Source organism: Schistocerca gregaria, unplaced genomic scaffold (genome assembly GCF_023897955.1).
Source record: "Schistocerca gregaria isolate iqSchGreg1 unplaced genomic scaffold, iqSchGreg1.2 ptg000182l, whole genome shotgun sequence".
NCBI lineage: Eukaryota > Metazoa > Arthropoda > Insecta > Orthoptera > Acrididae > Schistocerca > Schistocerca gregaria.
The window spans coordinates 233,203-248,732 of NW_026061732.1; the positions used below are offsets into that span (position 1 = coordinate 233,203).

Consider the following 15,530-nt stretch of genomic DNA (forward strand, 5'->3'; position numbering starts at 1 on the left):
AGAGTTTTTTATTCAAATATACTCTCCTCACAGGGATATTCTAGGTCCGACAGAGGTTCCTCCTCGTCCGGTATTTTGGGGTCAGCTATCCCAACGCGTGGGGATGATGCATACATTTCTACATGTTTCTTGACTACCATTTCGAATTCATTTTTGTCCCTCAAATAAATCGAAGCCGCATTACTATTAAGGGGATCACTGGGATTGGGATACAGCAACAGCTGCGGTAGAAAAACTTCAAATACATTCAACAAGTCTATCAAAAAAAACTTTTAGTATTGAGAAATAGCATCATCTAAATTTTTATACGTGTGTTCATCATGTACACGCTTTACCAATTTAGACTCTTCTTCAAATACAATCTGTTTTACCTACCAAACATTGGTGACCAGCTCTGATTGATAACATCAAGACATACTGAGCCGGAACTGGTTCAAAAGGTGTGAGTGGCAAGATCAATTTCTCAAAATTTAAATGTACAGCATTTAATGCGTACGCTTCATCTACATTAGGGTGAAAAATTTTTGTTTGGAATCCTATCGAAGGCGATCGATAGGGATATTGTGACGGTAGTTCTACTCTAACCCTCCATATTCCTCCTTCATATGGACCTTTAATTTGCTCAGTGATGAATTCGAACTCGAATTTTTTAAGAAATATTTCGTACTATCTGTTGGCCCTTTCAATAACACTACAAAAACGTTTTTCGATTGAGCATCAGTCTCTACATAATAGTCCTTCATCATGCTATTAAATGCGCGATGAGAAACGTGAGCGAACAGTATAACACGGAATTTTGAGAGCTACAAAATTTTACTGGCCCTACGATAATTCGCCTCATTGGTTCTCTCAACCAGTTTACGTACAGTTTCATAATGTCCGTGTCTTTTCGCATTTCAGAAATAGACATGGTGTCCTTTGACTACTCAGATCTCCTAAGAATCCTGAGTATAGCAGGCTCCAAATATTTGAGTAACAAGTTAATACGCGTTTATCTAATTATGAGATGAGACTGAATATTTATGTGACAAAACTAAACGCTTATAAGAAAAACTGAAAAATGAAACTGATAAATCAACTACAAAATTGCACTCTAACTCTTTTTTTCTATCAAAAAAATTGGTGAAAAACCTATGACAGGAAAGCAGAAAAAAAAGACATGGCTATTGGTAAACACAATGGATAGGGCCTGAACATATTAAAATACTGGCGAATTGGCACTACAAAACTACCTTCGTATTATTTACTTTTATCTGTTCACTTATTGGCAAGACCGAATTAAGGGTTTATAAACTTTTATAATCAGTTTACAATTAAAATTTTAATAATAATGAGCGCTTATATGCTCATATCACAAAATATTTTGTCGATTTATGAGTGCTTGTTGGTTCTTTGCTGACTTTTTGATTTTGGATTCTGTTTATATAAGCTCAGGAACTAAGAATTCATAAAAATTGTATCGATTTCAAGTAATGCTTCCGTAGAGTCACAATTTCAGGAATTTGAATATCTTAAGCTAGATTCAATTTCAAGAATGCTCTGTATTAGGTGTACTATTTCTACAGGCTGAAATTTTACATTTGCGCCGCATATGCCTCTAATTTTGTTTGCTCTCTAATGAAATCCGCTTGATTTTTTCCTTATCATCTTGTATACTAAGCGAGTATGCTAATGTTGAAATCGCTGCTCCTTTTTTGAGAAGCAGTGTTTTGCTTTAGATAAAAATACCTGCGTTAATGGATATTTTTCATAACTTTACACTCGAGAATATATACGATATAATATTTTGAACTGCAATCAACGCAAAATGCAAAAATTGATTATTTCTATTTTCTGCTTTCTAAATAAGTGAAAATAAGCATTTTTAACAATATTTATTATTTGAATGGCTTTAAAAGAGGGCATATTATGGAGTCTATAGTAAGCTTTGTCCGTGACTTTATCAACAGCATTCCCTCTCAAGCCCTAACAGAAAGTATAGGACTTATGCTGTGTGGCCCAGTACGTCTCTACAGTAAAAATGAAGTACATATTTTCTTATATTAACTATTCTGTTTTTTGTGTATCAGGCATATATGCTCGTATATAGGACGATTTGTGCCTTGACACATGGAAATGATAAGAAATTTTCAGCTGGACCTTTAGACTGGATTTTGAACTACGCCTGCACTATTTTACCATTCATTATCACCTTTTCCTACCTAGCCTACCTAAGATATTATATAATTCTGCTCGGACTAGAACTAGCAACATTTTTTATGGCACTGAACCCTGCTATTCGCAAAACAGAAGATCCAATTCCTCGAGAATGGTGTGAGCTTGATAGATTGAATGATAAAAGGAAGAATTTTATAAAGAACATACGTGAAAACTTGGTGGTCGCTACTTGCGTTGCCATTCTGGCCGTTGATTTTCCCGCCTACTTTCCTGTTAGATTATCTAAGTCGTCTGTATATGGAGCCTCTATTATGGACTTTGGCGTGTCTTCCTTCGTATTCATGAACGGGATCACAACAAGTAAAGGAGAAATGCCAAACTTGAAGCGTATAAAAAATTCACTAAAGTCATCTTTAAAGACCATTATTATGATTGCATGTTTCGGAATACAAAGGCTGATTTACTTTTCGATAATCGGATTCGATCGTGTATCGGTCAAGGAATATGGAGTTCATTGGAATTTTTACTTCACTTTATGCGTACTTATAACGTTAGGCTGTATAATACAACTCCCTCCAGTTGCCTCTTTCTTGCTAGGATTCGTTGTTCTTCTGGTCTACCAGTATAGCCTGACATTGCTAAATTTAGGTGAATTCATTGTCTCAGCACCAAGAACCAACTTATTTTCAAAGAACAGAGAAGGAATCCTTTCTTGCATTTCCTTTTTCAGCATGATCTGTGTTCTTCGCATAGTAGCCCAAATTTTTCGGAAGCCGAGAAGCAAAACAGGATGGTGGCTCGTAGCTCTAACTATATTTTCAATTACGTTAGGGTCTTGGATGCTGGGCTTTTTTTTTGAAAGTAGATTAAACATCTTGTCTTCAAGGAGAATGTGTAATGTGCCCTACATTCTTTACACGATTACACTTTGCATGTTCGTTCTCTTCTTTCATCTGGTCATTGATCTCATTCTCCCTGTATATAGAACGCCCTTAACCGATGCTATCACCACTTCTAATACTAATCAGCTGATCTTCTTTGTATTAGTACGTCAGGTTTTTTTTTTTTTTTCGAGTTTTTAATTAACCTTTTTTCAAGGCAAACTTGTTTACTGGTATAACCAACCTGTTAATAGATACCTCCAAGAAAACCTTCAATCAGGCTTTATTTATCATGATTTGCTATACTTCTCTTTTAAGTGTTTCAATATTTACATATCAATTTTTCTATGATAAGAAAAGTTCAAAAGTCTAATTTGACTTCTGGAAACAATGCTTTTTTTTGGTGTTCACAATTGTTTCTGTCTGCATATCAGACGCGAGTTGACCTAAACTGTTACTTCTATTACGGAGACAGTAGGTTTTTTATCACAACCGTCCGTAAATTATTTTGTAAACTACTAATAAACAAATGGTTGTGACGGTTGCATACATAAATAAGCCGTTTTAAAATTTCTATTGCTTTTATATTTTTATATTTTTGCTCGGTGAATAAGTCAAAATGGTTTTGCTCTTTCGCCTTATCTATAGTAAAACAAAAATTTACGAGCCATCACTACGAGTTTGTATTAGACCACTCACTTTAATTTACTTGTGAGCTGCATTCTTGATCAATTCAAAATTTTTTGTTCTACTCTGTTCGTTTTGTGTATGTTCTTTGAGAGGCCTCTATGGTGTCCTTTCTCGAATAAGGCGCTACAGATTATTAGAATAACAAAATCCGCATTTGGAACAGGGGGCAATATTTTTTGTTCTGGGTAATCTGGTAATGCTTACTGGCACTGTTATAAAATCGATTGACAATGCGAAAAAAATGTTCAAATTAGCTGACAAAAGCGATTTTTTTAATCTCTTAAGCGGCTTATGTGTCCGCGCAGAATTTATTCGAGTTTTTTAAATTTTCCGAATACAAAAAAATTTGCCGTTTTATAGCTGATGCAGTTTGCTGACTTTTGCCCTATTTGTTCGTATATAAATCAATGAGGTTAGACATTACTGATTACTGATCGACGATTTCACGGACTGTCCATGCGTTTTTCAAAGTAGTATAGTATGTGTACGTACAGATTTTTACAGAATTTATCCTTGTTGTATATAGAGTGCACATTCTACAATGCATCAAAATCTATGTCCTCATTGGATTCAGACATCACTGGTGGTAGTATACCCCTATTTGCAGGCTGTGCAGACACCATTTCTCCATCGCTTGAGTCGTTGTCATCAGAGTTTTTATCTGCTGTGAATTCAAAGGGAACATTATCTTCGGCATCCAGTTCTGGATGATCTTCGATTTGTATATTGCTCGGCAGTTCACCCCTTTTTTTTAACGTCCGGGCCTCTTCGGTATTGTATCGCAAAATAATATCGCCTTTGTCATCTTGATAGGGTCGTAAACCTACCAATACTATATCACTTTGATTTACCCATACTTTCTTTCTCATCTTCCCTCGGATGTGACATAGCCTTTTTTTTCCATCAAAGCAGTAGGCTTCTAGACGCCCGTTTCCCAACATTCTAATAACCTGTGCATATTCTTTTTCATAGTGTCAGTAATTTACTCAATTTCCTTGCTATAGATTTGTCATGTCTAGGTGTATGTTCCGCGTACCTTGCCCTTCACCTTTTTCTATTAGGTCCCTTTTGACTACGTTTTCGTTCTTACCCCGTCTTCGGTTTTTGCCTCCCTTTCCTAAACGTCAAAGAGTTGCGTAGATGCCGAGGTTGGTGCGCAAATAGTCAGCTCGGCGGTATATACTCGATCTATGCTACGCGTTTATTAAGTGTTCATCATACACCCATATAAAGGTCTATCAAATTGCAACAGAAGGGCCTTTACAAAAGCATGACGGAAAGATGTACCAAAAAAGAATATAAGACAGAAAAACCAACCTTATCAGTCTTATTCGACGTACCTTTGTTCTTTGGCATTTATATTTTTCAGAACTTTAGTAGATATAGAATTGAACAAGCGAATAGGGAAGTGTGTATTTTCACAGATCAAAGTTATCAAAAATAATTTATTATTTGATAGGGCATCGCCTAATTTATTCACTTTAAATACTAGCCTTCCTTCAAATATGTGTCTTCTGTATAATGTCGTGAAGGGATTTCAACCTTTTCTCGTAGACTTATATCATACAAATGAAATTTAGCGCTCCTCTTCTAGTCTTCTCTCATTTTTGTGATTAAAGAGATGATATTCCTCTTTCCACAAGTACGGTGCACCCATTAAATTGTTCTGCTTAACTTTCAATAAATACTTAAAAAGACTCTTTCTAACGATTACTTGCTCCATTCAGAACAAGTTAGTCATGTTTTTTTTCTACTTGATAATTAGAGAAATCAGTAAAAGGCTTCCCTAGATCATTTATTATTATGATGAAGGTTTTCAAACGGGAAGCCAAAGTCTCGAGACTTTGATCCTCCAAATTTGCGTATCCCTTATTCGTTCACTCTCTATTTAGCCGGGATACAATTTGTGACCATACACATCTCCCTCTTAGTGAATCTGCTCGATCCGCATCTTTACAGAGTTATCATCTCTGAGTATATAATGCAGAGTAATGCAGTCATTATCAGCTACGTTCTGTGCCTGATTTACTTGAAATACAAACAGAACCATCTAGCCTCTGACCGAAGCAAAAAAGCGAAATTGCCATCGGCAGAGAATCAGAAACTCGAGTTCCTTCAGTAGTCGTTTGTCTGCAAATCGAAGCCAAGCTATCCTTCACTTACATTTTAAAAGTAATGACCATACACCCCGCAAAGTTTGATTTACTGCATAATGAAAAGCCAATTTTAGAGCTGTCAATACCGTCTATCATAATAATCTTCGCTTCGAATGCCTTTTGCAGTATAGATATTGGTCAATTTTGAGAGAAAATGTGAATTCAATAATTTCCCTGCTTTCATTCGAAAATGCACTTCTACACTCCCACCACCGATTTTTTCATGTGTAATGAGAACAGAAATACCAGCTAAGGAACAAAAAATTAGCGTGCGCCGGAATGCAAACTGAACTCGGTTATTCGGAAGCGAACAACACAAAACGCGCGGAGAGCCGAGAGTGTTGTTAATTTATCTGCTCTGATCAGCGCGCATATCATATTACTTGTGTGAACGAAGCGTCTGTTCTATGTTTTATTTGCTCACAAACGCCCTCATTTATATAATTCGTCTTTTCACATACACATGTTGGTACACTTTCTTACCTATCAGAGGCGCGCCCGCATAGCGAAAGTCACGTGAATCAGTGAAGGATAGCTTGGCCCGTTTTGTATTGAATGATCTTGTCCCAATCAATTTTTGACTGTGTGATGGGAAGATTTCGACGCAGGGCCTTAAATGTCGTACTTCCCATAGTGTGGTAGCTCTCCTCTAGTGCTGATTGAAAGTCTGTTTCAATGTTCTCCACTGCTCTGAAGACAGCTGCAGCTAATTCGTTGGGCTCGGCAACAGGTACAGATTTGCTCTTCTTGGTATCTGTATTCAGCTGAACGTTGCCCTCTTCATAATAATGAACCTGAATTTTGAATAAACCCTCCATCTCACAGGATCCAGATCCAGGGTTGAATGTGAAAGTCCAAGTCGACCTCCATCGACCACCCCTAAAAAAAAATCAATCCAGATCATGTCGTGTAATGGAAACAACACACAAGGTTAACATAAAGCCATCATTTAAAGTTCGTAGCTCTATTTGAGTAATGACTGTCTACAAAGTGGTTCCGTCTAGTCACTACTTATAAAAAAGAATGGCATAAGCGTACCAGAAATTTTTCTGATTAATGATAGCAGAGGATATGCATGTAGTTATAATATATTTCGACCCTTTAACTTTACTGTAGGTCGTTTGAGCACCATGCTGATAATGGGCCTCGGTATACTTTAACGCCTCTGCCTCGAATGCTTTACTATACACATAGACATATCATCTAGTTAGTTGTTTGTATATATTTAGTTAAAATACTTTAAGCATTGCTTTATCAAAACTTAATGTACTGCACAACTTAACTAGATAATTCCACGAAATACCAGGTTATAACCGCAATACATACCGATAAGGTTCTGCCTCTGACGGCAGTTCATTTCCAATTGGCCTAGATCCAGTAGCCTCCTACCCATTGGATTCAGTTAAGCAAAGAGAAGTACATGAAACAGGTGGAACATGATATTTTCGTACGAACCTGCTTTATATGATTGAATGTGATAACGCAATTTCCTACTGGGTCAAGATATTCACCACTACGTATCTCACCATAAGGAGTGATGAGAACCTGCAGAATTCAAAAAGAACATTAGAATATCCCTTGCTTCAGAGCATTTGTACGACTGCGCGACGCGTCAAGAAAAATACCTTGTTTCCACTGGGAGAGTCTATTATTATGTACTGATTTTTGTTGTACTCTGCGAACGATAGGGGTGCGATAGTGTTGAAGACTTTATCGTTGTTCAGCAGCACGCGGACGTCTTTCGTTGCATAGGGTTTTGCTTCTGGTTAGAGAATATAATAAACGAAATCTCGGTTACCCGAGAACAAGAGTGATGAACACGACGACATGCTTCAAAAAACATTTCCTTACCAGACACGACTTCGAGAAGTTCGCCAGGAGGTGCATTCGTTATAAAACGGTGGACAATTTTTTTGATCTGATCAGAACTGACAGAGGGCATTCTTGTTCAGAGTAAGAAATAGACTGAAAATGAGACTGTCTGAACTGTAATTTTTACAGGTTTCCACACACAAAACTGCCTTTTAATAATGATAAATTGAGCTCTATTTTTTCTGTCTCTAGTATCTTACGGCTTGTAGAAAGGTAATTGATTGGTTTTATTGTTACAGAAATCCCAATAATGTCATGTCATCTGGTTTGAAAACTTCAGTTCTTTTTTCCATACATTTACAGGGAAGATCCAGCATCTATAGCAGTAGTGAATATACCTAGGTCATCTTTTAGTTTGTAGACACCAGTTTTGCGTTTTCTTTACAGTTGTCTGGATTGCTCTTATCATGATTCATTCTCTTTTTTTTTTTTGCACTATTGCGCGATTTTAAGAGCCAGTATTCTTGTGGCGGGTCCATAAGTTGGTGATATATGAATTTAAGTGACCTTGTCCTGGAATATGGGGGCTTGAAGACTAGACCATTGCCGAAGAAGGTGGATGGTAATGTTTCTCAGAATGTAAAACAGACCAAGTTGCACAAGAAAAAAGAAATAGGGCAAATTGACTATGATTCACTAGGGGATTTCGTGGGAAAAAAGCAGCGTAATATAGTGATTCAGTCACCATCGAATTCCGAAACAGACTTGCGATCGGAGGCGGACATTGTTCAGTTCTCAAAGTTGAACGACGTTTTTGTGTTTTCACCGACGGCGTCACAAATGGTTCGTTTGTCTAGCTTTTCGTTCTGCGCAGCAACGATGAAAAACGTTACGATAACCGGTTGAACTAACGATGCTCGGTCCGAAGACGTCAGAAGTTCTTCCTGGAGTTGTTTCTACTGCGTCGCCGTCTCTGACAGCGGTTTGCCCTGAAGGTGAGCGAGGATCCGAGTCGTTACTGAACACGGGCTCTACTGATGGCTTAAAAGCTTCGGTAGAGGTGACACAGGCTGAAGGCGACATTGTTTCATCGCCTCACGAGTCTGAAATATGTGGAGAGCATTCTGACTGTCATGCAAATACTCATTTCAAGCAAGTTTATGGCCCTCATTTTATCTTGCCATCACAACTTCCTCCCCCAGACAGTTCGCACTACGTGTTTAGAAACACGCGAACAGGTAATTTAGAGCAGAGGGGCTTCAGAGGCAGAGAGGGAAAGACGGTTTCTCTCCACGAGCCAAGGGAGCTGTCAAGTGTAAAAAGTCGTACAAACCCTTTTTTTTGCGAGTCGTGCGAGAAGAATTTCAGCCAAGCCGACAAATTTCAGAGGCATTTAGCACGGCACGTCGGCTGTGGATATGAGAACTGCACTTACAGAGCAGTTCCTGCACTTGTGAAACACCACGAAATCTTACACGAACGAAATGTGTTAAATTTGGAAACTCCAGAGGAAATCGAAAGGTACATACAAGAGCGTCGAAAGCGGTTCCCGAAGGTGGCGAAACAGTTGGCGCTGGAGCGTCAAGCTCAACAGTCCGAGACTCAAGATGCTAGTTTGGAGCAGAATTGCCTCGATTCCGAGAATTCTGTCTCAGACGAGCAGGGCGATTCGGATTTGCAGGGCAGACGCGGCGATTCAGTTTGCAGGCGAACAAAGAGAGGCAAATGCTCGAACGGAGCTCAGTGCTCGTGTGGACAGAAGGCGGAAATGCTCGAAACGGCGCCTAGACGTTCGAAAAAGAGAGCTGGTCTGTTAGACCAAAAATGCGCGCCTCCGTCGAGGAAGATTTTGGAAAGTTGGATTACTCCGCAGATCGAGAAAGAGAGCAAGGCCCTTTTGCAGTGCTTCGAGTATATCTGCCAAAAAAATTTTTTTATTAGATGATTCGGACGTCTTTATAAAAGAGGGAGTTTATGCATATGTGTATGTACAAGAGGAGTCACAAAATTCTGCCTTTGTTCCGAAATGCTCTCCTCTACAGTGGCTCTTGTATTTCGTCGTATTCTATTCCGGTTGCACCGCTTAGAGTGTTTGTGCCGGTTTCCATGCGCGTGTAGGAATACTCTATTTGCGGAATTATGTCTATTGCGTGTTCTACGTTTTCTGGCATTTGGCTCATGAGGAGCGTTGTTTCTTGCTCTGCGTACTCGTCGTCTATTTCTCTCAGAGACTTGACGTCGGCCGCGAGCACCTTTCTCAACAGCGCGAGTTGAGCTTCTTTCGTGCTGGCGACAGTGATGCTGCTCTTGTGGCACATGGGCTTGAACATCTTGAATATGTAGCCCTGTTCGATCAGGAATTGCTGGCGCTTGGCCGAGTAGTACATTTCCTTGGTGTCCTGGGATACCAGGGAGTAGAAGAAGGCGTCGAAGGCTCTTCCGCTGACCTTTCTGGACTTTGGGCGGAGTATCCTTCCGAGGCGCTGGGCTTCTTGCCTGCGAGATCCGTAGTGTGAGCTGATTTGGATGATGACGGTCGCTTCGGGCAGGTCGATTGAGTTGTCGCCGATTTTGGAGATGAACAGCGTTTTGGCGTTGAGGTTGTACTGAAACGCCGATAAGAGTCGCATTCTGTCTGAGTTGGTGGTTCCTCCATAAATGCACGGTTTTCCGAGGGCTGCGGCGTAGGTTTTGAGCACCAGGATGTTGTCGCTGAATACGAGAATTTTATCGTTTTCCGCTTCGTGGATTCGGATCAGGTATTCGCACGTTCTCAGCTTGTTCGGATTCATGGTGTAGAGCACCCTGCCTTGCCTGGGTTCCGCAAGAAGGTACTTTTTGAAGAATTCCGGCGTCATTGGACACGGGACCTCGGCGCAGCACACGTTGGCGATGTGTCCGGCTTTGCAGAGGTCGAGCCAGTTGGCCTCGTACAGCTTGGGGCCGATGAGGTACAGAAGGTGGTCGATCATGTCGTCCTCACGGATGAGGGTCGCGCTCAGTCCCAGTTTGCAGTGCGACTTGACTTTTGAGATGACCGAGCGAAAGGTGTTGGCCGGGACGACGTGGACTTCGTCCAAGATGACCAGTCCCCATTCCTGCTTCTCGATCAGCTTGACGACGAAGCTCGAATAGTCCGAGCGCTTCGTGCTGTGGGAGAGCATGCTGTACGTCGTGAGGAGGATGGAGCCGAGGTCTTCCTCGCAGGCTATTCGAGTTTTGCCCCCGGAGACGAAGTCGACCACTTGGTGGTGATTGATGTTGCTCCAGAGCAAAAACTGGTATTTCCATTGCTGAACGGACATGGTCGACGTGCACAGTAAGAGCGTTTTTTTTTTGATGACGCAGCACGTCGCGACGCCCACCAGCGACTTCCCTGCTCCGCACGCGAGCGATATGATTCCGCTTTTGACTCTGCCGCACGCGAACATTTTTGCCAGGCATTTTTTTTGGTAAGGTCGCAGAGTGGTGGTCGTCTTGAGCGAAATTTGAATGGTCTCGTTGACCGTGTCCTTCGAAAAGTCGTACTCCTCAAGAAGAGGGTAGTCCAGCTCGATGAACCTGCGCTTCACCGTCTCGTACTGAGAGCTGTCGACTTCAAAAGAGTACGTCGTGAGAGTTTGCTCCCTGTCATCGGCCGCGGCTTCCAGAGCGAACTGGTCGAGCTGAATGTTCAGATCTTCGCCCGAAAAGTCGAATTCCTGTTCCGTCTTTTGCTCGGCGCTCTCTTCGACTTGAGAAAGGGCGACCGTGTCGATCGTCTCGTCCTCTCTGAGTCGTTGCAGCAGCTCTCTGTCTTGACTGTGGACGAAGTGTCGATTTTTTATCAGCAGCGACCTCACCTTTCCGAACCGATCCGTGCATACCTTGATAAACTCCACAACCACCTCCGGAATGTCCACCTTGGACAGGTGGTCCAACTGGCGCAAGATCGTACCCGTGTCCAGTCCCACCGACACCGCAGCGTACAGGGACCCGTGGTTGAGGACGTATTGGTGCATCATTCGCGTCCGCGCGAGCGGGTGCGCCACAGCTATCAGAAAATCATAAGCCTGCTTGTAGAGCGGAGAAAACGTTTCCATGTATATTCTTCGATCCGGGCACACCCACAGAGCTCTCTTCTCGTGGTCGCCCTTCAAGCAGAGCTTGCTCGAGAAATCTATGTAGTCTATCTCGTGCTCTCCGTCCTCGTCCGAGTCAGGCGTCTGCTCTGGCGCGTCCTGCGGCTCGCTATCAACTCTGAGTCTCTTAAGAAATTTTTTCTGATTCAATTCCGACTTTTGTTCCTTTAATTCCTCAGAACGCTGCGGCCGCTCTTCCGGAAACAACGCCGACCTCGTCTTCGCCAAAGCGCGTTCGGCGCCTCGAACCGGAAGTTTGGCTGCCTTCTTCTTGCACCGACGCCTCAAACTCGACTCGTCTGACGTTTGTTCAAGAGTGAACTCCTCGTCGAGCTCTTCGGCGTCGCCCAAACGCCTGGCCTTTCGGCTCTTCTTCCGGCCACGCGGACTGTCCACTGACGTCGGAGGGGACGCAGCGCCCTCCTCCTCTTCGCCCACCCCGTCGTCGAGCTCTCCGAGCGGCCGGACCGCGTCCTGGGACGGCGGTCCGTGCAAAGGCTTCGACCTTCCAGCGGAACGAGTCACGACGTGATAGGGCATGTGTCGCAACGCCCTTAAGAATATGTGTCGCGAAAGTTGTTCGAAAATTAGAGAACTGCAAAATTTCGCGCTGCAAAAACTTATTTCGTGCACATTTGTCTCTGCTCTTCTAACTAGCTCCCGCTGCAGCCGAGCGACCCAACCATTCTGTCTCCCGTTTTCGCCTCGTTCAAAAGCATGCAAAAAGCCTCTTCGGGGCTCGTCAAGGTAGCAGAGCCCGTTCTACTGTCGAGGTAACGATGCGTTCGCCCCCCCCTTCTGTGTCGAGAAACAGAGTGCATCGACCTTTTCTAACCGCTGGCGTCGTCAGGAGAAGCGAAAACCCACTGACAAGAGTTATAGACAAGGCAGCAGGTATTATAGAAGGAGTCAACGATTGGATTTGGGAAAAGTCGACTGAAAAGGCCAAACTCAAAGACGTCATCACGTTCGCCTGTTTTCAAGATGTAAGCTTTTCATATGATATGTGCGTCTCCGTCGCTCTCTTGTTCACGAAGGACCTGGACGCAAGAGCGAGAATGTACCTTTTTTCTGAGTTTCTTCAGAAGAGCTGATAGGATGTATCGTGACACCGGCCGTCAACCTTCAGTTGCATTCCGTGCCTCTTGGTAGGATACAACAACGGGTTTCAGGTGTGGGACGTGAGTGCGAACAAGGGTTCGACGATAACCGAGATTGCGTCGAAGCAATGGAAATGTGTGAAGTTTATAAGGGTGCGCTGGCTAGCATAATGCAGATGTGTGTGTGTGCGTTTGAGCGGTATTCAAGAGAGAGCGTTGACAGGTTTTTTTGAAATGTCGTCACACGCCCGCATTTGAACGGAATGTGGGACAGGCGATTGAGCTGCCCGATCCTGGATATAGAGACCAGACTGAGTCCGATCCCTATGCCGACAACCGCCCGCTCTTGGCCGCGGTGTCTTGCGTTGGCACGACCAAGAACCCGTCCAAAATTTTGTCGCTGCTCGGTCTTAGGAACAACACGTGGATGCATCCCCTCGAGTTTCCCAATTCAATTACGGACGTGCGCTCGAACCGCTACGTCGTGATAGTTGGAACGTGCGATTCGATGTTGTACTTGCTGAATTCGTGCACATTGGAGCTCATAAATCAAATCGCGTGCTGGAAGGATCATAACCCGCTTTCTGGACCCGCGTTCGCGCTGGGGGGGCACTGGCTAGCTTTTCAGACCAGGACGGCGAGGAAGGGGTTATACACTCGGGGCAGCGAGAGTTCCGTGTCAGGGGAGAGGAAGGCGGAGATGAGTCGCAAGGAAGACAACAACATTTGGAGCAAGCAAGAAATGTTGGGAATGGCGAACTATTCTATGAAGGAGGCGGTTTACGCAGGTTCCAAGATGTTGCATTCCCTGCGCAGCGTTTATGTAAGTGGGTTTTCGCCGCCTAGTGTTTCTCAAAATGATTCGGTTCCCGGCATGGTTGAAATCGTCGAAGTGGAGTCGTTTTGTACCATCGCTTTATGGCAGGCTGGCCACAAGAAAATTTCTATGATGGACTTTGACGCTTCCGGTCTTTTGTTGGTGACAGCTCCTGACGGTGGACAGAACGTCAAGTTGTGGAGCGCGTGCACTTTTATTCAGAACCCGATGAGCCAGCCAATTCCTCTGTACACTTTAGAGCGCGGAACCACATTGGGGGATATTACGCACGTGACGTTTAATGAAAATTCAACTCTGCTGGCTTTCACATCCAAGCCCAAGGGGACTACGCACATTTTTCCTATCCTTCCGGAGGGTGGCGAGGCGGATGCGAATTCTCATTTGTCTAGCAAGAAGACGGGATTAGAAAGGGTGAAGGGTCACCAAAAGACGTTTCGACCCGTCAAGCTCGCGACGATTCACTCGAATACAGTCAGCAATGACGTCTTTGCTGGGATTTCGAAAATTTCTGCTCTTCCTAATCAGTCTGTGACCAGCGACGAGGATGGCGAGAACGTTCACTGTGACTACGGTTGCTTTACCTTTCACGCAGACGGAGGTCTCATCAGGCGGGATTTGCACCTGCGCCGCGATTCGTCCGTCTCTTCCGTTTTGGTCGGGGATGTCTATCCCAAACTTCGTTGGGATTTGACTCGAACGTTGGGCTCGCCGGAGTCTTTCAACGTGGACTACCTCTTCAGGCCTGCCTCTCCTCACGCCGTAGACGGCGATCTTGACGGCGCCCATCCGCCGTACGACGTAGAATCAATTCTTTCTAACGTCGAAATGATCACTCACGCTAAAGACGGTGAATTTTGGTGGCGAAGCGACATGTTTTCGCTGTTTGCTTACGTTGTTCCCCCTACTTGGCCCAAGGATATGGACAAGTCGACCAAGTGGAGGTGTGACAGTATCTATACAGAGACGCCTAAGCGTCAACTAGAGGTACGATCAAATTTGGAAAAAAAGCTAGTTCAAAACCAGTGTTGTTCCCAGAACGACGCAGATTTCCATACCACGCTTAAGACGGCTAGCAAAGACCTTTTGAACGTGAATCTTAGTTCTGAGCCGAAGGACAGTGGCTATCGCGCCAGTGGCACTCGTTCCGGAAATTCTTCGTCTAACAGTGGCGCCTATTCCGACTACACTGACACCAACTCTTCCGAAGCGTCAGAAGAAAATTTTTTAATTGATCAATTCTTCGGCGTAGCTGGCAACAGCAGCAATTCCAGTGGTGACCACAAATGCGAAGATGATAATACAGACAGTCATAACAATCGTCATGCTACCAACGACGGCGACTACGGCACCGAAAACAACGGTGTCAATAAGGCCGCTAACTCGAACTCGGATTCTCAATCTCTGAATTGCACAAAGGCAAACCTATTGAAAAGGCGGTCGTCGAACAATGCCAAGTCAGCAGTAGCCAATTCAAACAAAAAAGCAAGATAAGAAGTGATCACATTTCTCCTGTCGACGTTGTAGTTCGATCGTCTCCCATGTACTTTTTCTCTGATACAGCTGTTAATATGTGACTTTTTTTCGCACATTGGGAATACGCCCGCTTACAACGCCGTTGTATATTCCTATTGATATCAAAGCTAGACTGCTGAGTAGGCGCAGTTGTGCCTAGGTTTTTTTTCTTCCAGCAATTGAACGCGGGCGATGAGTCCGTTCTGGCAGCGCAAAGGAGCTAGATTTTATTCTGTGTTTTTTTTTATGTAAAATCTTCGCTT

The 15,530-nt window shown here is 43.3% G+C and overlaps 5 protein-coding genes and 1 long non-coding RNA gene across 10 annotated transcripts; 2 read left to right on the top strand and 4 right to left on the bottom strand.

The window, feature by feature from the left end:
• Positions 1-4: 4 nt before the first annotated feature.
• Positions 5-1,011, bottom strand: LOC126304710 (uncharacterized). The gene is made up of 5 exons (XM_049991883.1): positions 867-1,011; positions 668-747; positions 497-611; positions 376-428; positions 5-256 (listed from the first exon to the last, which is right to left on the bottom strand). Exons 1-5 carry the CDS (start codon positions 908-910, stop codon positions 9-11), a joined length of 540 nt encoding a protein of 179 aa, XP_049847840.1. The 5' UTR covers positions 911-1,011; the 3' UTR covers positions 5-8.
• An 858-nt stretch (positions 1,012-1,869) lies between these two features.
• On the top strand, positions 1,870-3,610 carry LOC126304709 (phosphatidylinositol-glycan biosynthesis class W protein-like). Of its 2 annotated transcripts, none has more exons than XM_049991881.1 (3): positions 1,870-2,001; positions 2,070-3,203; positions 3,256-3,610. In XM_049991881.1, exons 1-3 carry the CDS (start codon positions 1,909-1,911, stop codon positions 3,409-3,411), a joined length of 1,383 nt encoding a protein of 460 aa, XP_049847838.1. In that variant the 5' UTR covers positions 1,870-1,908; the 3' UTR covers positions 3,412-3,610. The 2 variants fall into 2 exon arrangements, with proteins under 2 accessions (XP_049847838.1, XP_049847839.1); XM_049991882.1 differs by having other exon boundaries at positions 3,293-3,404.
• A 434-nt stretch (positions 3,611-4,044) lies between these two features.
• On the bottom strand, positions 4,045-5,149 carry LOC126304700 (uncharacterized). The gene is made up of 4 exons (XR_007553162.1): positions 5,069-5,149; positions 4,765-4,845; positions 4,221-4,689; positions 4,045-4,113 (listed from the first exon to the last, which is right to left on the bottom strand). It is a non-coding gene; the product is annotated as an uncharacterized LOC126304700 (long non-coding RNA).
• A 1,118-nt stretch (positions 5,150-6,267) lies between these two features.
• On the bottom strand, positions 6,268-7,851 carry LOC126304685 (F-actin-capping protein subunit alpha-like). Its single transcript, XM_049991857.1, has 6 exons — positions 7,736-7,851; positions 7,510-7,622; positions 7,340-7,429; positions 7,211-7,269; positions 6,923-7,066; positions 6,268-6,763 (listed from the first exon to the last, which is right to left on the bottom strand). Exons 1-6 carry the CDS (start codon positions 7,824-7,826, stop codon positions 6,406-6,408), a joined length of 855 nt encoding a protein of 284 aa, XP_049847814.1. The 5' UTR covers positions 7,827-7,851; the 3' UTR covers positions 6,268-6,405.
• Positions 7,852-8,134: 283 nt separating this feature from the next.
• LOC126304714 (BCAS3 microtubule associated cell migration factor-like) lies at positions 8,135-15,352 on the top strand. 4 transcript variants are annotated; one of them, XM_049991889.1, is made up of 5 exons: positions 8,135-8,539; positions 8,625-12,590; positions 12,668-12,823; positions 12,947-13,070; positions 13,192-15,352. In XM_049991889.1, the coding sequence occupies exons 1-2, from the start codon at positions 8,249-8,251 to the stop codon at positions 9,639-9,641; spliced, it is 1,308 nt and encodes a 435-aa protein (XP_049847846.1). In that variant the 5' UTR covers positions 8,135-8,248; the 3' UTR covers positions 9,642-12,590; positions 12,668-12,823; positions 12,947-13,070; positions 13,192-15,352. The 4 variants fall into 4 exon arrangements, with proteins under 4 accessions (XP_049847846.1, XP_049847847.1, XP_049847845.1 ...); XM_049991890.1 differs by having other exon boundaries at positions 12,700-12,823; XM_049991888.1 differs by lacking the exon at positions 8,135-8,539 and having other exon boundaries at positions 12,455-12,590.
• On the bottom strand, positions 9,733-12,357 carry LOC126304713 (general transcription and DNA repair factor IIH helicase subunit XPB-like). Its single transcript, XM_049991886.1, has one exon. The coding sequence runs from the start codon at positions 12,355-12,357 to the stop codon at positions 9,733-9,735; it is 2,625 nt and encodes an 874-aa protein (XP_049847843.1).
• Positions 15,353-15,530: the final 178 nt, after the last annotated feature.

Coding starts and splice junctions, on each gene's coding strand:
- LOC126304710 (XM_049991883.1), bottom strand. CDS start 910: ATGTCTATTTCTGAAATGCGAAAAGACACGGACATTATGAAACT. Junction 748..866: donor GACACGGACATTATGAAACT/GTACGTAAACTG, acceptor CGCATTTAATAG/CATGATGAAGGACTATTATG. Junction 429..496: donor CACCCTAATGTAGATGAAGC/GTACGCATTAAA, acceptor CTTTTGAACCAG/TTCCGGCTCAGTATGTCTTG.
- LOC126304709 (XM_049991881.1), top strand. CDS start 1,909: ATGGAGTCTATAGTAAGCTTTGTCCGTGACTTTATCAACAGCATTCCC. Junction 2,002..2,069: donor GACTTATGCTGTGTGGCCCA/GTACGTCTCTAC, acceptor TTTGTGTATCAG/GCATATATGCTCGTATATAG. Junction 3,204..3,255: donor AGCTGATCTTCTTTGTATTA/GTACGTCAGGTT, acceptor CCTTTTTTCAAG/GCAAACTTGTTTACTGGTAT.
- LOC126304685 (XM_049991857.1), bottom strand. CDS start 7,826: ATGCCCTCTGTCAGTTCTGATCAGATCAAAAAAATTGTCCACCGTTTT. Junction 7,430..7,509: donor ACTCTCCCAGTGGAAACAAG/GTATTTTTCTTG, acceptor TGAATTCTGCAG/GTTCTCATCACTCCTTATGG. Junction 7,270..7,339: donor CATTCAATCATATAAAGCAG/GTTCGTACGAAA, acceptor TCCAATGGGTAG/GAGGCTACTGGATCTAGGCC.
- LOC126304713 (XM_049991886.1), bottom strand. CDS start 12,357: ATGCCCTATCACGTCGTGACTCGTTCCGCTGGAAGGTCGAAGCCTTTG.
- LOC126304714 (XM_049991887.1), top strand. CDS start 12,597: ATGCGTTCGCCCCCCCCTTCTGTGTCGAGAAACAGAGTGCATCGACCT. Junction 12,824..12,946: donor GTAAGCTTTTCATATGATAT/GTGCGTCTCCGT, acceptor GTCAACCTTCAG/TTGCATTCCGTGCCTCTTGG. Junction 13,071..13,191: donor AATGTGTGAAGTTTATAAGG/GTGCGCTGGCTA, acceptor AATGTGGGACAG/GCGATTGAGCTGCCCGATCC.